The sequence below is a fragment of the Bos mutus genome, chromosome 7, assembly GCF_027580195.1.
Source record: "Bos mutus isolate GX-2022 chromosome 7, NWIPB_WYAK_1.1, whole genome shotgun sequence".
Lineage (NCBI taxonomy): Eukaryota > Metazoa > Chordata > Mammalia > Artiodactyla > Bovidae > Bos > Bos mutus.
In genome coordinates, this window is record NC_091623.1 from 37,711,638 (window position 1) to 37,734,483 (window position 22,846).

At 46.0% G+C, this 22,846-nt stretch overlaps 1 protein-coding gene across 2 annotated transcripts in view; it reads right to left on the reverse strand.

Annotated features, from left to right (window-relative positions):
- Nucleotides 1–7,142: 7,142 nt before the first annotated feature.
- The window catches only part of EFNA5 (ephrin A5), a 290,778-nt gene continuing 275,074 nt past the window's right edge, over nucleotides 7,143–22,846 (reverse strand). The window contains exons 3-5 of one of the 2 annotated variants that reach the window (XM_070373199.1): nucleotides 17,490–17,555; nucleotides 16,999–17,079; nucleotides 7,143–11,699 (exon numbers count right to left, since the gene is read on the reverse strand). In XM_070373199.1, the coding sequence (XP_070229300.1) occupies nucleotides 11,578–11,699; nucleotides 16,999–17,079; nucleotides 17,490–17,555 (269 nt within the window). In that variant the 3' untranslated portion in view covers nucleotides 7,143–11,577. The remainder of the gene's footprint in view (nucleotides 11,700–16,998; nucleotides 17,080–17,489; nucleotides 17,556–22,846) is intronic. The other variant, XM_070373200.1, reaches the window with a different exon arrangement.

The following is a 22,846-nucleotide window of genomic DNA, read 5'->3' on the forward strand; positions in this document are numbered from 1 at the left end:
CTAGCCTTTGAACTGGCTGCCTCTGAGTCAGGGGTCCCCTTTGTGGTCTGATCAGCCAGGACCATGGACGCTCAAGACTGAGGACAGTCTCCTTTCTTTTCTGTAGGAGAGACTGTGGATGTGACAAGCTCCTGGGCGAAGCCACTCGGACGCCTCAAAAAACACACGCAGAGCTTAGCACAGGTTCTGACGTATATGAGGTGCTCCATGAAGTGTAGCTAAGTGATTAAGCGAAGCTTTGCCTTCTTTCCTGGGCTTGTTTTAGGTGCAGTGAAATAAGCTGCAGTCTGCCTGTGACTCAGTAGCACTAATTTGCCCGCAGCGGGGAATTCTGCATTCTAAGGCATGGGTTATCTTACTTTTCCTCTGTCCTTTCCAGTAGAGCTTTTTTCTTCATCTATAAAAATCAAGCCATGGTGGCAGAGCCCACCATTTTATAGTATTCTGGGATGTGAAGTCTATCTTAGTCCGCTTGGGCTGCTGTGACAAGTACTATAGGCTGGGTCACTTAAACAATAGAAACCTATTTCTCGCAGCTGCAGGCTGAGAAGTCGGAGATGGAGGCACTGCACGGCCACGTTCCGCTGAGGGCCTTCTGCTGTGCAGATGCTGCCCTGCTGCGGCTGCTCCGGGAGAGAGCGGAGAGAAGCCAGCTCTCTTCTGTCTCTTCTTCAGGTCAGTCAGTTCAGCCGCTCAGTCGTGTCCGACTCTTCGCGACCCCACGGACTGCAGCACACCAGGCCTCCCTGTCCATCACCAACTCCCAGAGTTTACCCAAACTCATGTCCATCGAGTCGCTGATGCCATCCAACCATCTCATCCTCTGCCGTCCCCTTCTCCTCCCACCTGCAATCTTCTTCTTATAAAGTCTCTTCTTATAAAGACACTAATCTCAGCATGAGGACTCCACCCTCATGACCTGATCACCACCCCCCAGCAGAGGACCTCTGTCCAAACATCAGCTCCTTGGGAACTAGGGTGTCAACACATGACTTTTGGAGGGACACGAACATGCAGTTTGTAACTAGGCTAAATCTCATTTTAAGATGAGACACTTGCTGGGATTCCAGCTATGCTATCTGGTTCCCCGGAGTCACTTTTCATGGGAGACCAGAATAAACCCCACCAGCTTCCACCGGAGCCAATTGTTCTGAGGAGTATCAATCTGTATTCTGGTCCCAAGGATGTCTGGGCCTATTTCTTTAGAGGGAAGCGTGAGAGCCTCACGTGAACGCCCACCACACGGCGTGCTCTGCACGGCTGTGGACAGATGCTGGGGTGGGAGTCGGGTGGGAGACCCCCTGGCCAGGATGGCAGGCATGCTGTACCCCAGCACCCCCTGCAGATTTCACCGTGGGAGGGTCTCCAGGTGACAACGGCACCGAGATTCCGGGACCACATCCAGCAGCACCGACATCCAGGACCAGGATTTTGCGGGACAAAGGCTTCTTGCTGTCTGGGCGTGGCCTCCCATCACATAATTATCTTCCAGTTGCTCCTGCCTGTATATCCATCAACTTGATCAGGGCAGAGAACGGGATTAGAAGCAGAGGAAATAATTGTGGTGAGTGGAAAATCAATCTTCCTTTTTGCAAATCGCCCCCCGAAACGATGAGTGTCTGTTCCTTTGAGGTAGGTTCTTGAATCGCCCCATATTGCTTGAATGAGAAACATTTCCTGGTACTTGGGGGCGGGGCGGGGGCACGGTGCAGGACGGGGGCTGCTCCTGAAAGGCTGCCTGCCCCCCACTGCACATGGTAACTTGGCTTCCTGCTGACTCCTTTTCCGCTGTCTCTTGTGCTTCCCCAGGGCATTCTGGGGAATTGGGGGCAGTTTCTGTGGAAATACACCACTTCCCCCTCCTTCTCTCCATGGAGCTGTCAAAGTTTGGGCCAGAGCAATGGGATAGGTGTGGCTGTTATGAACAACAGGAGCCTGGTGTCCTCAGTAGACAGAGTAGCTGATAAATCTGTGCACAGGATCGATGATAAAAGGAAGAAAAGAAAAAAAAAAAAGTAGAACTAACAGACGAGGACAGCCAAACAGATTCCAGCTGAAACTGATTCAGCTTGCTAATGAAGCCACAAGCTGGTACCGAATTCTTCTCACTTCTCAAATCAAGTTTAAAAATTGATTCCGTGCCAGTTACAAGGGGCAGAGCTGTCACTTACCAGGGAGATTAACTTGCTTTGTTGAATCCTGACAGGGGCCAGGGAAGGGCAGGACCCGCACGGCATGCAGGGCACTCTGATTCAGCATGACTTCGACTGTGAGGTAGGAGTAAGTTGAGGGCTGGTAATTTGCACCAGTGAAGTCCAGGGAAAGGTGAACTTGGAGGGCGCGTTCAAGGAAGTCCCAGACCAACGTGAATTTTGGCATCTCTGCGCATCCCTGTGCCCTGGCTAGCGAGGCCTTCGGAGTCCAGACCCAAATCCTCTCGTCCTCTTGCTCCACATCCTCCTCCTTAGCCAGCTCGACTGATCAAGGAGGCTGTGGGCCTGAACACGGACGTCAGGACGGCTCCCGAACTTGTGAAACTCTGTGGGTGGGAGAGTCAGTTGCGTTGAGCAAAAGAGCCCGGGATTCCCAGTGCCGAGTGAGTCTCCCAGCCAGTGCGGGCCCTTTTCCTCTACAGCTGGGCTCCGGGGAATTGTCTACACTGCGGTCAGATCTGTGAACACCCCGGGGCCTGGCCGGCCGGCCCCAGCAGGATTTCTTCTAAGCACTATGTGTCTGCCCTATGGCCTTAGATGTTATCAGACTGAAGTTTAAATATATCTCAAGTGACCCTCCGTGTCCTTACACTGCTGAGAGTAGATGGTGTCAAGAAAAAAAGTGCTGTGAATACATAAAATTAGAAAAAAAAGTCTACAAGCGTGAGCATGCGTCTACAGGGCAAGGGAAATTTAATGAAAGAAGAGACGATACACGTTATTCCTCTCCTAAATTCTGCCTAATTTTTAGATAGGTTTGGCTAGGCACAGAAACTGGGGCTATCTTGAGAAATCACGGAGTTAATGTGTTGTTTGTAAAGTCCACGTTTCTAATAAAACAGCGACTGATGGACAAGAGGGTTTTGGGGAAGGTGCCTGGTGCCCCTCTCCCAACTGCACTGCGCTCGAAACTTCACCAAGACGGGATAAGCATGTCATTTGTTTTCCTTCAGCTGGAGCTCTTAATCACGTTCCTAGGAATGAAGACTAACAGACTGGAGGCCTCCGTTCAAATTTCGGATCAGCTTGGCTCCAGTTCTTTCCCTGGGCGACCCGCCTTAAGGCGCTTCCTCCTTGCGTCTCCAGGGAAGAAGGATGACTGTCCTCCTTTCCAGTTAATTCTCCCCAAGCTTGTTGGAAAGAGCCATTAGTTTATGTTTTATTCTTCATGCCCGTAAGATCTTGGGATGAAATCCTCTCAATAAACCACCAAGCCTATTACTATTTTAAGTACCTGCATCTTCCAGGAGAAGGAACACGCTGACTCCCCGCAGGAGAAATAAATGGAGTCAGCTTGTTGGCTGGCACACCGTCTTTAGGAAAGAATAAAAGGAGACACAGATCTTGTTCTGTCTACTGCAGAAAATGTGTCCAGATCTGGGGAAGCAGAGCAGGTTTCAGAAATGTCGTGTGTCCCATTCTCGCTGCTACACAAATCAGGGGTGTTGGCGCAACAGAATAAGCTCTGAACACAGAAAAGGAGAGGCTGCTAGGATGGTGATAAATGCACTTTCTAAGAAGGGTGCAGGAAGAAACAGGTTTCTTCTCTTATTTTAGTGACTTGTTCCATGGCTGTGATACAAGAAAATGACTTTGGCGACCTGCATCTCAGACGATATATGCAGACGGAGGGAACCCCTGGACTTGTGAACAAAACGGCATGCAGAAATATTCTGTTCTGTTTTACCGCTGTAATCTCTTTGAGAGGCTTTTTTTTTTTCCACCCCCCACCCCGGGGGGGTGGAGAGTCCTTTTCTTTGTGTTCTTGTCAAAATCGACAGGCATCCATGTGTTACCAAGTGACATGAAGTTCTTGCTTGAATAAGCAGGACTGAAAATCCAGGATATTTCAAAGCACACTATTGACTCAGAGAGCCACCCACTGGATTGGATTTTTCTGGATTACCCCTGACTGACAGCATCAGGGTTTTTACCGCACACTGTCAGGTCCCGCCGTGGCCACACTACGGCTCTGATGCCGGCATCCTCGTCCCAGGGTGTTGTGGTAGGGGTGCTGTTACTAAAATGGTTTCTTTTTACTCCAGAAACCCCCACATTTAGGAATTAAACTGAGTCAAAAAGCAGACGTCAGGAGGAGGAACTGAAAGTTCTTTTTATTTGACCTTCCTTCAGGGTGAACCCTAACCAATGCCATTGCTGGGAGTAAGATGGCAGAATTCACGGGACACTTAGAATGGAACTGGGGTGATTTTTTTTTAATGCAGATTTGTGTTTTAATCTGAGCATGTGCTGAGGTTCTTAGGAAGACAGTATGGTGATCTCTGACGGGAAACGTCAGAAGGGTCGTTACGTTGGGATGTACGTGCGGACTTTGAGTCCGCCCCTGTCTTCTGCTGCTCCGGAAATCGTGTAGAAAGGGCTTAGAAGCTGCCTTCTGTTCGGAAAAGGGAAGGGAGAAGAGGGCACTTGCCTAGGAGCAGCATTTGTATACCAAGCTCAGTTTTTACTTAAGATACTATTTTTTTTTTAAGAGTGGTTTGGCTAATCATCTCCCCCAAAGCACCATGGCACCCTTGACCAATTCCTTGGGCAATGCAATTTCTTGCCTTAAAACAAAATACATTCATTCATCATCCGTATTTAAAAAGGACACATAATTATTGCACATTTGCTGGTAACAGGGTCCATCGGTACTTACAACTCCATCTTTAAAATAGGCACATATGTATTTAACTGCTGAACGACTTGACTAATATAGCAGCACATATCAAACTAAAAACTGACAGAGAATATAGGCCTGATTAGTTATTTATAATCATTTTCAGAAGCGCTTGTTTTCCAGAGGGACCGTACAGAAATCATCATGCTTTTCACAGCATTGCTGCCAGCACTTTCCTGAAGTATGTTTATGTTATCAGCAGAATATGAAACGAAGCTTTGCAAACAATCTCCAAGAAACCGTTTCACCAACAGTTCCTAAGAAACTGTTAGAATGGTGAGTGAGCAGTTAATCAAGTTATTTCGGTCTCCCTTAATGGCACCTAGGTTGTACACGTTCCTGTAATGAGATGAAAGACTCCGATCATCATCCCCGGGACACGAGATTCAAACACACGTGTGTGCCTCACCCGCCACAAGGTCTCCTTTGATTCTTTTTGTGTGACAGCTCAGGAGACTCGAGCATTCCACATGCTTCTCTAACAAAGTGTGGTCCTTGCCACACCGCTCATGTCCTGTCTCTGATCCTGCCTGCTTCCCTCTTGTGTGTGCAGCACTATCTATCAGGAACTGGCCTCTTTAATCAGGGACTCGCAGTCACTTTCAAAGGAGCTTAGATCCCACTTTTGGATGGTCTGTCTACTTTATCCCTTTGGCCTAATCTGAGAAATCTTAGGCATCATCTTGGCTGAACTCCTGGGCAGCTCACAATTCAATGTAGATACAGTCTTGGCTCCTGGAACACACCTATGATTATTCTCTAAAGCAGAACCTGAAATTGTCTTCATCACTTTCCCTACGTTCTTGGGGCACCATAGTGATTTCTCTGGATCAGGCTCCTCATGGTTTGCGTCAGATACTTAGGTTTTCTCCTCTCCAGAGTCACCTTTGTAGCTGTGATAATTTACTCCTTGCACATTACACTGTCCTTGTTAAGCCCACAATGTTGTGCAACTCACCAAGCTTTTTCTACTTTTGTAAGACACTCTTAACCCCATTTTGACTATATGTATAATTTCCTTTAAGCTTCCTAGTCTAATTTTTTTCTCCTCTCATTTTTATTTTATAAAAATATCTATCTCCCCTCTCGTTCAGGCAGAATAAAAATGCTTGACTTTTTTTATCTTTTCTATAAATCATCACTGTGTTACGTTGACACATAATGTCTGCCTTACGCTGTAAACTTTACAAGTACAGGTTGTAAACATTAATGTCATTCTGCACAGCGCTGAGCACAATGTCATGATCACTTCAATGCTTTTGATGATGATGGCGATGATGATAATGACCACGTAATGCTGTTCTGGTTTGAAAATATCACACAGGTAGTCCAGTGCATCTTTGTTTCTGTTTTTTTTTTTTTTTTTAATGAGTTGTTCCTCATTCTATAACGCTGTCATTCTTCATTAGCAAAAAAGGTTACTGTAAGTTATAATTAGTGTTTAGTGCCCTGTCAAATAATTAGGTATAATAAAAAGCTTTCGATGAGTTTAATGTTAACATGGTATAATTAGAGCCAAGTCTTGAAATGCATTAGGTTGTCCATTATGTCAGACATTTGATGCTTTCTCCCCTCTACAGCTGAAATTCTCAGATGGTGCTTATAGCAATGTCATCGTCAAAGACAAAAGACTCATTATCAGTCTGAGGCAGAATGGGCTTGGCAGTGTCCAGCAAGGGCAATATTTTAAAAATTAAGCAGATCATTTCTACAAATCTACTATATAAGGAAACAAGGAGGCTGTGTGACTTGCCCAGGGTCACATGGTGGTTAAGTTACCTCTCCTTGGTAGTGAGAATTGTGGCTTAGGATTATACAGAGGTGATTATTACTATTACTCCTGCCATTCTCTCTTTTGGAAGTATCAGATACTTGCTGTAAGATGATTATTTTTGTCTTTTTCTTGATGAGGTGAAAAAAAACAGGTGCAAAGTAAAAGGACACAAGTTTGTATTTAGCTTTTGCACTGAACAGTTTTTAGGGTGCAGGGCTTGTCATAGCGGCTATTTTAAGGCTCACATACTAAGACAAGGCTGAAGTCTCACCGTTTTCTCATCAGAATAACTGGAATGTGCCTAGACACTTGGCCATTTGGAACCCTGCATTCTTTGACCTTCTCAGGCCTTCTCTTGTGCATGTCGTATTATCTTTTCTATCCACAAGGATTTTGAAAAAATTCAGCAGAGTGCAAGTAGCCCCTGAAATAAAGGCGTCATTCAAGGAACAAAGAAGTAGAAGGAGGGCTCCAATTAAAATGATGAAAATCTTTAACTTTTATTTAGGTATACTTGTACGGACACGTGTATATACAAATACAGATCTTATGGGTTTGTCTGTGTGTGTTTTGTATTGTTTTTTTTTTCTTTTTTTTTTTACATTTTCTTTTACGTTTATATAATGTCAGCATTTCAAAACAGCACTCGATGAGTAAGTGCAAAGGAACTGCAAAGCGGGCAGTACAAGCACAGGACCACACGGAGCTGGACTTCACACCCAGACGCACACACAATGAGGGGCTTCAATGGGGTGTCAAGAGTAAAGCATGGAAAGCGGATTTTGACTCATGGTAACCTCCAACATGCCAGCATCTATTACACTGTACAGACAATGGGGGCAAGCCCATTGTAGGGAGATTTGTCTGACATCCGAGCAGCTCTGGGGCAGACGCATGGGAAAAACTCAGTGATGCCAAACCAGAGACGGACCTGCCCATTCACGGTTCTGCGTGAATGCAAAACGCGGGAGGAAGGCAAGAGACGAAACATAAAATAAAGATAAGAAATAAAAGGGGGTTGTCGGCAAACGAGGGTTTTCGTGGGAGGTGGTTTCCAAAAGAAAAAAAAAAAATCAGCGATCACAGCTCTGGGAGCGATGAATGGAGGGAAGAAGTTTAAACTGCTTTCTGTTTTTAAATTTTGGGTAAACTAATAAAAATGGCTGCTGCCGTGGCTAAGGCACCAGAGAAAAACAAAGTCCCTGAAAACCCGCAGGTTGGGTGCGGCTCTGCCTTGGCCGGTGACGCAGAGAGGAAGAGCCCCCAGCTGACCTTTTCAAGGGAGCGGGTTTGCAATCTCTGCCATGCTTCGGCTGCATGTGACAGTGACAAGCCTCTTCCTGGAGAAAAATGAAAACAGTCATCTATGAAAACCTCCCCCCACAAATAGGAAACCGAGGCAAAGTACAGAACCATGACCGAATTCCCTCAACCTTTTCAGACCAACATGCTGGGGTGGGGGGCGGGAAACACCACAGGGCTCCAGCATCAGACCTTGAAAACTTTGAGGACAAACTACTGATCAAAAAAGTCATGTTGTTCCAGGTCCCAAGATGGTGGAGTCTTAAGATCGGGAGGGCAATGACCACACGTGAGTCCTGTATGGAGCAGTGTCTCAGGCCGCTTGTGACTCTTCTTAGCCACGTATACATTGGATGTTTCAAAGCCTCAATGCATGTTTTATATCCTGAAAGACTATTGTTCTCACTTACAAAAGACATAAGAATCAAATTAATACTTTATTATCAAACACTATATACAACAGAGGTTGCTAATAATACAGAATTTAAAGAACGCAGTTTTTTTTTTTTTTCTTTTTTAACGTTTAACTTTTCTTTCTTCTGCCACCCAAGAAAGTACAGTACAAAACAATAGTCTAAACTAACACGGACTGTTACCTGGTCTATTAAAGGATACACGGTATCCACTAAACAGACAGATCCTTATTTCCCTGCTTCTCGCTGCAAAGCCCTTGGCAACCAGGGGCAAAGGTCGCTGGGGTTTGACTAACTGGGGCTGAGAGGCAGCGAAAGCTGCCCTTCAGATTCTGAATTGGTTTTGAAATTAAAAGCTGCTACAAAGTTGCGTCGACATCCTCCTAAAGCCCCTGAGGGTTGTAACATCATCACAAAAGGCCACCAGCACTTTTTGGACAAAATGAAAACTGTCTGATACCAATCATCCTGAAAACTCAATGGCAAGCGCTACCTACAATTACGTCACTTATAGGTAGAGAAGCACGTTTTCTACTGGTGTGGATAGTCTTGCTTTTCTTTTTTTTTCCTTTTACATTTAATTTGTCGTGGCACAATGGTGAAGTAAAGGGGTCTAATTTCACTGTGAAAAATGAAAGACAATGGCAGAGAGGGCCATGAGTAATTATTTCATCATTTGTTAGAGACAAATGCTAGAAAAACCACACAAGTCACCATTTCTAAAATGAAATTAGCACTGCTAATGTAGTTATGACTAAACTGGAATCATTACAGGATCATTTGATTTCCTTGCAGTTATACAACATGCAGTATAATCTTGGTTCTGACTATTGATCCATTTTAGAAGGTATCTTTTTTTGTTCCCCCTTACGCAAATCCCACCGGACCAACAAGCCTGTAACTATTAATAAGAAAAGAAATATTACTGAGTATTACTGAGAGTTCCGAGTATATAAATAGTTAATGCAAAAATAATAATAATAATCCAATGCTGTGAACTTTTGTTTCAGTGAAATGGTGGCTGCTCTCTGTGATAAGACTCTGCCACTCCAGAGACGTTCCTGGTGTCTGGGGGAACAGGACTGATTCCATCTGCCAGGCTGGCAACTGCAATCACACGGTTCCAAGTCCTACTCACACGGTTCCACGTGTGAGCAGACCGAGCCTGAACATCTGCTCCAAATGGATCGGGTGAGCCCAGAGTACATTCCAATGTATGTACAACTCTCCAGGGTGCCGTACCTTTACAGCTGCCTTTCATTCACATATTTCTCTAACTGAGAACTACGCACAGTTCTTTAGCAAATTCCCATTCATAAAGTCTGTCCATAATATGACCCCCCCCTTTTTTTTAACATGTACATTAAAAACAAAAAAATTTTTAAAAATCCTTATTGTGCTGGAATGCTTCCAATTTTTCACATCTTATATGATCCTTGCATTTTATTGGTTTTGTTTTGAAAGGCATGGTTTCTATTGACGTGTCCTGCCATAGCAAAAAAAAAAAAAGGCTTGATTTCTTTTCCATGTATCTGACACTTTTCCCTGTCTCAGCTTTTGGAGTTCAAAGTTCGTGACACCCTCTGCAGTAGAAACCCCCAAGGCTTGCATTTCCTGGTAACATCCCGGTTGGCCCATTTACTATCCTCTCACCCCACCCCGACAATGAAACAAGATAACCCCCCATATTTCTAAATGTATCAAGGGATACCACTTTTTTTTCTCACAAGTTTAAATAGGACAAGCATATATACTCACTCTCAGCATAAAGTATATCTAAATAATGTATTTTCTATTCTAGTGGATTTTTAAAAAAATATTTTGTTAAAGTCTTTGGGACTCCATCCTGTTTATCTCCCACAGATAAACACATGTTCCCCCTAGGCTTCAGGCTGTGTCAGAAAGGGAAAGGATATAAAATCAACTCTTGAATTTTCTCTTTCCACAGTTTGGAATCTTTATTCCAAATTTCCCTTTAGCCCTCCCAAGTAGTACAGACTGACTCTCCCGGGAGCAGGGGTGTGCGTCGGAGCCCCTGGAGTCGTGGAGTGCCGAGCCCTGGGCACTGGGGTGGGAGTCGGGGGAAGGCCACACCACACTGGCGCTCCAGCAAAGCCAAATTCCGTCCCCTCTGGCCCCTGACAGCCTCTCCTTGGTACGCGTGGTCCCCCAGAGGAGTATCCAAAGCTATTCGGTAATATACTCATCGACCCTGGCTTCTCAGCCTCGGGGAAGGTCACTTTATTCGTAAAAATGCCTCTTTCAGGTTCTTTAAAAAAAAAAAAAAAAAAAAAAAGGTTGTAGCACCATGGTGATCTGTATTCAAAGGAAAAAAAAAAAAAAAAACAACAACAACACAAAATCATCTGGTGTGCATTGCCCAGTCACCAAAAAAATTAGAGGCACTCATCACACGCACATGTTCCCCACCCAGCCTAGCTTTCTGCTTTCGCGCTGGCTCTGTGCTAGCATTCCGGCCCCGACCCGCCTCCCAGACCAAAGGCTTCTTTTACGGAGCACAAGTTTTGCTGCCAAGGATGGTTTAAGACAGTCATCTGTAAAGGAAAAAAACCAAAAACAAAAAAACCAGTGTCTCAACCTTTGCGAAGCCTGTGCGTGTACGCGCTCCTAGAGGAAACGGTGTAACCTGATCTCTGTCCTTAGTACCTCCCCTTTGGACTCGACACGCTAACACGGCGTACAGTCCCGAATGAGAAGGCATGAACATCTTGGGCCAGGGGAACAGCCCCCGGGCCTCCCCACCCGCGGCGGCCTCTGCCGCTGTCCTTCGGGTCCGCGCAGCGCGGACAGCGGGCCGGCGGAGGGGAGTGCTCGCAGGAGAACGCACAGGAGCGGACGCCCACTGGGGTCCCTCCGACAATCTGGCATGTTCGTCTGGAGTCCGTGTAATTTGGAAGAGGGTGAGAGAGGGCAGGGGCCGGGGCCGGGGCCAGGGCGGGGGTGGGGTGAGGGAGGCAGGAACTACTTTAGCACACCACCACCACCACCCCCGCAAGCCCCGAGTTGTTGCTTAGAATTCAGGCTGAAAGAAAGAAAACAAAACAAAACAAAAATCTGACATCTGCCAAGAAAAAAAACCAATATCAAGTCCCTTCTTAGGATGAGCAGTTAGGTGGATCTCTGGCGTTCCAAGACCCCGATGTTCTCGGTGACAGGCGACGGGAGGAGACTGTGCTATAACGTCAAAAGCATGGCCAGGAGGAACAGCAGGATCGCCAAAAGGCGGCTGGGTATCCTGGGTGTTTGTGCCGCGTTCTCACCGCGGGAGGGCTCGGCTGACTCATGGACGGTGTCATCTGTTCAAACAGAAAGCACACGTTCCAGTGAGATTTCACATCCTTAATAACTCTCTCTCTTGCAGCAGCAGCAGCCTGCTGTTCGCAGACCTCGCCACCCTCTGCAAAGTAGGGTAATGAACCTTGTGCCACCATTGACTTTCATGTCTGCATAATCACTCATTATTTACAGCAAACAAAAGGAGAGGCAGAGAAAATTGGACTTTCTCGGCAACATGAACGGTTTCCTTAAAAACTGAGGCGGAGAAAAATGTGCATGCGCTGTAACCTCTGGCCCGTGAGCTGCTTTGATCCGCTGGCAGTCAAACACACCATGCGCAAACCTGACGTCTGAGCGGGCCTTCTAAACCCAAGAAGCCAGGGAGAAGCAAGTAACCGCGCGGGGGCGGGCGTGGCGGGACGCAGTTAATGCTGGCATATTAGTGGTTAACCGGAGCGGGATGCCCCTTTCCCTCTTTTTAGCGGTTTCATAGGATTAGTGTTGAATGCCTGGTTGCTGACGTCTAGATGCATTTTCAAAGATGAAGAATTAAATGATAAAGGAGCATTTTAACTCAACGATATGTGATGCTCTCCGAGCCTAAATAAATCGGTGCCCGCTGGCTTGCCTACCATTAGGAATCAATTATGGTGCTATTTCTATTACAGACCCTGTATCTTCAGGATTAAATGACTTGAACTTGACTATTTTTATCAGGCTGAAGCTGGGCACATAAATCATCAACGTGGATGCAAATTTTCCCCTAAATAAAATGGATTAAGTGAAGTAAGCTTCTTTTATTTAGCCATCAAGTGTTCTGGAAGACTGCCTCCAACTCTGGACAGCCTTCCAGAGTGGCATGATTAACAGACTTAACTAGGAGACAGGAACTCTGCAGCAATTAGCACCCAAACGTGGACCTCACTAGGCTCTCATGTTGTCCGCCTCCTTCCTTCCACCTGGCCGTGATCCCTGAACTCCACTGGGGCCACCAGTGGGGTTCTCTGGTAGATTTCATTTTAGCATCTGTGGGGCTTCTTGTCGGAGCTTAGGGATTGGCAGGGTGGGTTCACTCAGTGGTCGGTCAGAGGGAACGGCAACAAGTGAGACTCTCCTGGTGGTTCCCAACTCTGCAGACCTCAAAGGATCATCCCTAAACCCCAGCTCCAACCCCTCGATGGAGTCACTCTCTTAAATACATCTCTGTTTTCACATCATGTCACATGCCTCTTCTTTACCAGGGAGAGCACACCCCCTTGTTATTTGTCTTAAAGCGACCGCCTTTTAGGCTCAGGCTGGCTTCTACCTGAGCTGGGTGCTCGTGGGCCGTCTCTGTTCGTTACTTTCTCTCCCTCTACCAACTTAGGAACGTGTCTTCTCAGCGCTGAGGCTTCTGCTCTTATCACGTTAGCCTGTCCCCACGTGTAGAAAATGCTGCATCCTTGTGTCAGATTTGCCCTCCTCTCCTGGACCTGAGCAAAGCTGCGTGGAATACCTACTAGCTGAGACTAGAAAAGGTTAGGAAGCAAGAATGGGGAGTTAAATGGATGCAGAGGGGAAGAGAAAGCCCCTGCGTGATGTAGTCAAAGACTTTAGACTCTCTGCACTGCTCTTAGCCTTGCAGATGCACTAAATCTGGAGTTAGGAGGTAGGTATAAATGCCCTTGAATAGCCCTAAAGAGAAAATCCAAATCGCTGTTGTAATAGCGCCAATCCGTTGTTATTCAGAATAACAGAGGACTTGGGGCTTAACTTATGAAAGAGCCATAAGCCCTGAGGATTCTAAGCGTTCATTCTGAAATACCACTCGTCCTGATACACCTGAAATTACATCAGCCATTGGGTTCCTCTCCGTCTTATTTTCACTAACCTACTACCCAATCCTCTTCCTTGTAAAATTGGGTTGTGCACTGATGAAAGGGACCCAAGTAACAGGAAGACGCTCAGTGAGCTTGAAGGGGGCCCACCATCCCCACCGGGTCAGGGAGCTCAGCGAGGGCTGGCCATGCTCTCAGCCCCCACGGCACAGACAAGGAACTGACCCTTGCAGACTTTGAGAGGAAAACTTTGGTTTCTCACATGAGAGGAGCCACAAGGCCAAATGTGCCTTTCAAGCCTAATCTTTTTCTAAGCCATCAACCAGTAAAGTACCATCTTGGCCTCGAAGGGGGGAAAAAAAAAAAAACCTCAGTCCCCTTAGGGCATCAGGGCTTGTCTCTTCTCACCGTAACACACTAGTCCTGGCTTGGGATTCTACGAGCAACCTGTGATTAAACAGGGCCTCGGTGCTGGGCGATCCCATGGCCTCCAAGAAGCAAGATGAAAGCCAGGTTGTCATTTGGGTTAAGTCTGAGCAAATTTCAGAATTCTAAAGAGGAAGTCACAAGCAAAACCTAGCCCAGTAGAGACTGCACCTAAACACAAGAGAATTCTAAAACTGGTAACAATGAACGTGACTTGGAGGAAGAAAACACTTCTCTTTGGAAGCCAAATCAAGTCTCGCCTCCTGGCTACAGGATTCCACACCACGAGGGTTTCGGTGGTTCACAGAGATCGCTGGCGAGGTTTCGGAGCATGTTACGTGGCATATTTCTGCCCTGAGATCATCCTGTATCCCTGATGACAGGAAACTGGCAGGCAGAGTGTGCAAGCAAGCAAACAGAGGAGCACATTCCGAAGACAGGTGAATTAGTGTGCACTGCTGAGAGCATGCAGCCGGATGCAGCCTTGCCGGCTTCATAGTCTGGTCTACACGCAACCATCCAGCACCGTGCGGCAGAGCTGCAAGCCTGAACTTCCTAAGGAACCTGGGGAAGCAGCGAGGCTGCTATTGTATTCATATAGCCAGGGATCATAGCTCAACCTTGTCTGTTTTTTTTAGTGAAGATGCTCACCAGAATGCCCGTAAATATGGTCCTCACTGCCTCAAGGAGCTTTTCCTACATGTACACCTGCACATCCATCCCCAACACACAGGGTCTGACCATAGTCTGTCCAAGGTTTGCAAACTTGTATCAGCTATGAGTGCTTAGATTTGGGGGGCTGTTATGGATTTAAAAGCCCAATGAAAACACAGCCTATTCCCCCAAAGGCCGTAAAATATGTTCACATATGAATGCATCTTAGGATCCTGCACTTTTATCATTAGTTGAATTCAAAGGTAATTTTCCTAATGTCGAAATGGTCCTCCGTGTGCCTCTTTATTACCAATAAAAAAGAAAAAAACATACGATCTGTTATATTTCTAAACAGTCGGTGGGCAGTGGGATTTACCTCAAAAAAAGATTACTGGAAAGCTCTGCCTACAGTACCAGTGTGCATCAGAAGAACTTAATTCAGGGTAAGTTATGTCTGTAACATGCCCAATGCCACCAGTCAGCTTCCACGCGACTTGTGAACAAAGCCCCAGTGATCAAGTTCTCTGCGTGGACATCTCTGTCAAGCAATGGTAAGAGAGTCCTATGTTTAGGAATGGGAGTTGAGAAATACAAATATCACCCCTGGATCTGGGTATAACCAGCTCAGTTACCAAAGAAAGACTGTAGACTCCGGAGTCCTTAAAAGAGACCTCCGCTCACTCCCAGGTCCTACCACGGCCCACGGCCTCGAGCCTGGGAGGGGTCTGGCACCTTGAAAAGCCACAGGAATGCTCCCAGATTTCCAGGACACAATTAAAATGTCTCCCTGTCAGCACTCGTTCCTTGCAACTTTTCTAAGGCAGCTCACGGGTCCCTGGGGAGCCGCTAAGGCCTCTGAGAGCTTATTGTACACGCCTCTCCTTTGCACAAGAGGCCTGCCTTCGAGAAACAGAAATGCCTGGAGAGAAAGCCCGACTCTTCCCGTCAGTTACAACGTGGAAGCTCTTGTGTGTCCAGAGGTACCACGTCTATTCGGGGTACGTTTCCCTAAGGCCCGCTGACCGTGTGTCCCAGCAACAGTACTCAAAGGATAAAGCAGGTGTCACAACTTGTTTCATGTCCAAGGCCATCAGAAAGGTAAGTCCCACTGCAAATAGGTGGTGGGGTTTGGGGCCGGGGGTAAGTCTGTTATGTAACAGGAGGCTTACACCTTTCTGGGAAGAGGATATAATTTTGTCCTCAAACTTTGAGGGCTTCTCTGGTAGCTCAGTTGGTAAAGACTCCGCCTGCAGGGATCTTGGTTCGATCCCTGGGTCGGGAAGTTCCCCTGGAGAAGGGAAAGGCTACCCACTCCAGTATTCTGGCCTGGAGAATCCCAGGGACTGTATAGTCCATGGGGTCGCAAAGAGTCAGACACCGCTGAGCGACTTTGACTTAAGCTTTGAGGTAGTCCCAGGAGATGGGTAAGGACACGAGTGAAGACCTCGAGCAAGTCGGGTGAGGAAAGGCAACCACGGGTAGGCGGGTTACAGGGGCTCTGAGGAGCACGTCTCAGTGAAGACAGACTCGAGGGCTCCCCGCCCCCCACCTCACAATCTAACGCAGTAAAGAGCCGGGTTGAACTCATAACCCAGTAAGTGGAGAGTTTACAGATTTACATTATCCACAATAAGCTGCAGTGCAAATGCTTCAATGATTCCTTTAGTGGGTTTTATTTTTCTCCATAGTGACGGGAAAGTTTGGGTGAGTGGAAGACAAAAGTAGTAGAAAAGTTTATTTATCCTTAATACTTGTCTTGCCTCGGTAATCAAGGATCACATCTGGCGCCACAGCCTACTGCGGATACATTCGTGGGAGCAGTGGGTGTGTGAATTTGTGGTGTTAGGAGGCTATGTGATTATCCTTCTCGGGCCTACTTCTATTGACAACAGCACAGATAATATTCGAAATAAAATGAAGTCCTTCAGAGCAGTTCAATGATGCCTGTGAATTTCTAGAGAAAACTAAAGAGGCTGAATTAGTTGCTATTTTGTGCAACAGTCTGATTACTTTTATCTGAAGATTGGGATCTAATATGAAATTTTTATAAGTGCATACAGTAGAAATTTTCTTTGAATTATACAAAAACAGGTCCATTAATAGTCACAGTGATTCACCAGCATGCTCAGAGGGTATGGTACAAAGAAGTGAGACTCTAGCATTCTGATGGGGCTTCTACCCTAGGATGCTGCATTATATCCAACCCACGTCGAGAGAAAAGCAAAGTCGTAATTTGTCTAACATGCATTAATTACACAGAGATACTGGAGGAATGAGGTAGAAATAAGGAACATTAGCATCGCTAGCAATGAGCAAAAGCAGGGCAACTACAACATGCAAACATGCAGGGAGGAAGGAAGGAAAAAAAGTACGGAGGCACCAGAGATGCACTTGTTAAAAGAGATTCTCTAAGCATACTAACCTGCTGGTTCTAATGAATTTTCTACTTTGTCGTTAACATCGAAAACACGATCATGAACACCTATAGTTTTCATACAGCTATCTATAACAAAAATAGAGATAACAGCCAAATATGTTAGTGAAGACACCCTTTAACTCCCATTTCTTTTTTCTTTTTTTTTTCTTTCTTTCTAATTTTTCCTCTTATTTACGGAGAGATTGGTTTACAATCAGTGGCATGTATCCAAATGCCAGAATTGTTCCCATTTGCTGTGCACGTACAACAGTCTGAGAAACAACAAGTTAGCAACTGCTGTGTACTTAAAAGCATCATGAAAAAAAAAAACAACGATGAGAAAAAATATGATGGAAACTAAAACATGGAGGTTGATATACAAAACAGATACCACACAGGATTTACAGTAAAAAACAGTTTTACCGCCGTGAACCAGACCACACAATAGAGCATGCGCAGTGAAGCCACCCTCAAAGACGTCATTCGCGGGAACTTACTTGTTGGCCGCACAAAGACTTTGAGCTTTAGACAGGACCGCCTTCCGTTATCTGGGATTGCAGAGGCTGCGGGAGAGACAGAGAGAGCGAGGGAGGAAGAGAACACGACCGGATTACTCTTCGTTTTCACATGCAAAGCGTCTACAGTAAATCCTTTCCTGAACAAGGGGAACGTACTCTGAGTTCTTCCCAGAAGGTGAAACAGAGATACTTCTCAGATGGACACTGATGGCTAGAGAAAAGGGCTGCTTTCCTACGCCTATCTTTTCCCTCCCATGAGATGAAGAATCATGCAAGAACACTCGTAATCTGTAGGAAAATACTTTGGATTCTTATTTCAAAGTCTCCGCCGTTTACCTTGCTCTGTCATCAGTTTTCTCTAAAACAAGAAGATAAAGCTTGAGTCCCCGGGCTACCCTTTCCTCTACTGCAGGAAAAGGGCCCACAAACCCCTGGAGCCCAAGGTGAAAGTGCTGGTAAAAACCAGTAAGCGGCAGCTACAAGGCCAACTTAAACATGACCCAGTTCTGCTGGGGAAAGCAAAGCTTTGTCTGTCCTGAAAGCCTGTCTGTCAGTATTTCGCAGGTAATTCAATTAGAGGTTTTACTCCGAACTTGGCTCCACATTCTATATGACTGAACCGAGCCCAGCAACTTCCATCAGGCCATTATAAGTACAATATGCTATTGAGAAAGCCCCCTGTTGCAATGGTACATGCATTTTTTCAAGACTTGCCACAGAGAAGGATGGAATTAATAAAGTGGGCTTACCAAAACATGACAACATGTTTCAAGTTATAAATCATTTGAGGAAGAAACTTTCTTCTCCTTTTCAAGATAATCAGACTGTAAACTTTCCTTGTGTTTGAAAGATTATCTCCCCTCAGTGCATCCAGCATAATGTCAAAGGGATTTCCAAGGCAGTAAGACCCTTAACAGTCACACATGTTTACAAACGCACCCTAGAAATGACAACGATTACAGCAGTGGGCGCTGCATCCTTCCCTCCCTGTGTGTCTGCTTCGAGTGTTTCCTGTGTTCAGAAAAGGCAGATGCTATCAATCCAAACGCACGTGGCTCAGTTAGTTTGGTAATACCCTCTGTGTTCCGTGTGCCTTCCCTCACAGGGGGAACCCAGAAAATTAACATGCTGACTTTGTAGTTGAGAGGATTCAAGCAGCAAAAATTCAAGACTGACTTTCCCACCATCTCCTTGTGCAACTTCAGGCCCACACCCTGGAGGAGAACCGATCCAGTCACCACCCAAAGGACATCAAGCCGGAAGGGACCCTAGTGTCGCTCTTTAACACCTGTTGAAAACTCTCTTTAATTCTTAGACCAAAGTAGATATAGGAGAGATGTTTTCAGCCCGCCCCGTCTTCCCATTCGCTCTGACAGGCAGTTAAGAAGTGCTAACAGCTGGCTTTGCCGTAGGCGTTCACTAAATCAAAGTAGGAAAAACTCCCTCCACCGACATTTACAGTAACTAGTGTTATTTAGGGTATAATATTTGCACTCTGTGGTTTGATCCAGGAAATGGTGTCCTTCCTGTGGACCTCCAACTGCAAGTGTGCATGTCACAAGTACAGTGCACTTAGGTGATTCCAATTCATTAGAAAAACTGCGGGTTCTTGAGATGGTTTATATCTTATTCATGAGGGGTGGTGTGAAACAGTGACACATGGATATTCACGCTGCTAATCTATTGGTTTCTGAGCTGGGGTGAGCTTACTACAAGCCTCATGTACTTGATTTTGCCACATGCAATAGCCGATTCTACTGATGACACTATAAGATACAATGAGCTCAAGGCAAGATTAAATGTTTGTTTTAGTGGGGGAACTTCTTAGAGTCAGTACAGGTTTTTCATATATATATATATGTGTGTGTATGTATATATGAGAAATCCCATTGGTCCAGACATAAAAATCACTGGGGCACATTGGAATAATACCAACACATGATAAGCTGTGTCCAGGCAAGAACTGGAGAATTCTTTCACCAGTTCGCAAAGAGGAGCAATTAGCCTTAGCTACTGGATGAGCTCCATTGGTCTGCGGATTAAGAGCATACAATGCACTTATTTATCTAAAATAAAGACCGCCCTTCCCCACCAGACTCTTCATTACTTCCTCACCTCTCTCTATCACCAGACAAGCTCTATGACAGTGGTAACACGACAGAGCCCTTATGGTGCAGTCGGACTATCACACTCCAACCCTTGGGCTGACGAGCCAAGACTAGAAGCATGTCATGTGAGCGCAGCCTCTGCCCTGAACCTATGAAATAACCTGTTAACCCTTCGTGCCAGCCTGAGAGGGTGTGCCTTGAGAAGTCAGGATTACACGGGTTCCTTAGTTACCACACTACAAAACAAAAATAACAACAGAATGCATAAAAACCTTTCCCATACACCAGCATAACTCAATCTTTTATTCAAGGTTTAAAAACAGTGGGACTGTGGCTTTATCCCACGTCATGCTCCAGGTTAAGAAACTCCCACACCCCTTGGCTGACAAATAGAGGGTGCCTTTATACCACTTACAAATAGTGATTGTTAATTATTAGTAATATTTGAAGATACAAAGTAATATGAGATTACTGGTCACAAAAAAGCAGAGACAAGCACTAAAAACACACACCAAAAAAACCCACAGAAATTGAAAAATCTAATAGTCACACAAGTAAATTTATAGGGAAAAGTCTCTTGGGATCAATGATGAGCAAGATTGAGGACAGATAGAAGTAAAAACTTAAAATGTGCCCAGCTTTTGTCAGGAGGTAGGTAGAATTAATTTCTGTGATTCTAGAGAAATCACTTTATAATCGACCCTATTTTAGATAAAATTTATATGTAAATTCTTATGTTGTTTTCCTTAGAAAAAATAGTGAACATTTATATATATAAATAAATGATACATATATTTATAAATAAATAAATGAACATATATGTATACATTTATATATAAAACCGGATCACTTTGCTATAACCAGAAACTAACACAACATTGTAATATTAACTATGCTTCAATTTAAAAAAAAAATACGGATTTTAAAAATAAAATTTGTCAGATTAAAATGAGAAATTCATCTCATCTTAAACATCTGTCACGTAACCCAAATTCATATCCCTTTATTCAGTTTACTGCTGAAATTGTACATCTGGAGTCGGGCTGGGAGTAGGGGTACTGGGACCATTAAAACCAGCACAACTGCCCATTCCATGGTCAAACGGAAACTATAAATCAATCACCTCAATGATCTGCAAAGCACCAATCCCAGCCTCACACCACATAGTGAAGAATCTAGGGGCCTTCCAGTTCTGGCTTCCCTTGGGGCTCAGCTGGTAAAGAATCCACCTGTAATGCAGGAGACTCGGGTTCTACCCCTGGGTTGGCAAGATCTTCTGGAAAAGGGATAGGCTACCCGTATCCTGGCCTGGAGAGAACCCCATGGACTGAATAGGCCATAGGGTCAGAATTGGACACGGCTGAGTGACTGTCACCTTCCGGTTCTCTGAGTTTAGAGCATCCTGCTAATAAAGGGCTGTTCATCTTCGCTCTGTCCCATGACCCCAGACAGGAGCCCAAACTTCAGCCATTCCTGAAAACCTGTGCGCTTGCTCTCCTGGGGCTCAGGTGAGCATGGCCCAGCACTCAGCAACCAGCTTGATGCCTAAAGGGGACCAGGTTCAATGCCTCCAAACCAGTACTTCCGAAGGCTGACTCTAGCACTGCAAACACTTGGAAAGTTCCCATCGCAGTTTACCGTGGGCCCATGGGTTGGATGTGGCATCACCTTTGGGGCAGGCCACTTCTGCCCTGGCTCCAAGGCTCACTGCCTGGCACGCCTGCTCTGTGCGTTCCCCTCCCGGGGAGAGTGCTGGACCGAGTTCCGTGCATCTAAGGAGCTGAACACAGAAAAAGCGACGGCTGCCGCTCTGTGCTTCCACTGTAAAAGGCTGCGCCCTCCTCCTTAGGACTGCTGCCCCCTCCCGAAGCGAGGTGGCACGCTGTGAGATTCTCACTGGAAAGGCACCAGTGGCACGGAGCAGAGGGAGACTTCCAGCCAGGAGCGTGCAAGGCACTGGCACCTCAGGGCTACGAGTGGCGAGGAACAGAGCCAGCTGACAGCCGCGTGAGTGAGCTAGAAACTGCATCTGCAGCTGAGCCTTCCAGGGACCATCACCTCGGGAGAGGCCCAGACCCAGAGGACCCCGCTAAGCTGCCCTGGATTCCAGAGACCCAGAGACTCTGAAGAATAATAGACGATGCCTTAGCCACAACCTTGGGGGTGATGCGTTACTCACGAGCTAACTGACACAGGGCTGTGTGCAGACACCCCCGCGGCTTCCATGCGCGTGTGAGGCCTGTGGGGCACTGGGCTCCTGGCTCCCACACAGCAGCGCCCCCCGATGCTGCTGCCACGTCTGAAGCACCACAGCCTTACGAGTTTACTTTTCGAGCTCCTGTTACGAGTCCACTTAAAACAGGCCCTTGAAGAGAGGTAATTATAAACTGCTGTTGAGCAAACGCTACAAGACACATCTATTTGTTTTCACGCCAGCGTTTAGAAAACTGTTTTCCTTTTCCTCCCCGCACCGCTGAGCTTGTTTTTGCTCATGCAGCCATCCCTGTGCCATCTCCATAATTAGCAGGGTGCCTCAGGTGAGCTCCAAATTGCCGGGTGGACCTGAAAGAGCTTTGGTATTACAGGATGTCCGCTTAAATCACAGAATGCCTTTCCTCCAACACGAGAAATACAACATAAAGGGCAGCTTGAGAACACGGGAAACCAAAGGACGTGTACTCATAAGTTAACATTTCTCTTCATGTCAAATGTCAAAACTGTCAATTATGTTTATACAGGCTATCAGATTAAACATAAACATTATGAGAGTTTAAGCAACTCAAAGCAATCGCGGTAACAAACGTTCGCCTTCAGGAAGAACTGATGAAAGTTTAGCAGGAGAGAGATGAGACGCTCATTCTCTCTTCACACTTTCAAGTCCAACGCAGTTCTCCTTCGTTTGCTTTATCATTCTTCAGCCTAACCTTGTGTGTGTGTGTTAGTCGCTCCGTCCTGTCCTCCTCTTTGCAATCCCATGGACTGTAGCCACTGTCCATGGGATTCTCCAGGCCAGAATACTGGAGTGGGTATCCCTTCTCCAGGGGATCTTCCCGACCCAGGGATCAAGCCCAGGTCTCCTGCACTGCAGGCGGATTCTTTACCATCTGAGCCACCAGGGAAGCCCCTGGCCTAACCTTATTCATCTTCACATCTTAATTCCCAAAACCAAATTCCCCCTTCAGTGTCCCCTGTCCATCTAGGTACTTCAGGAAATTTTATTTTTAAAAA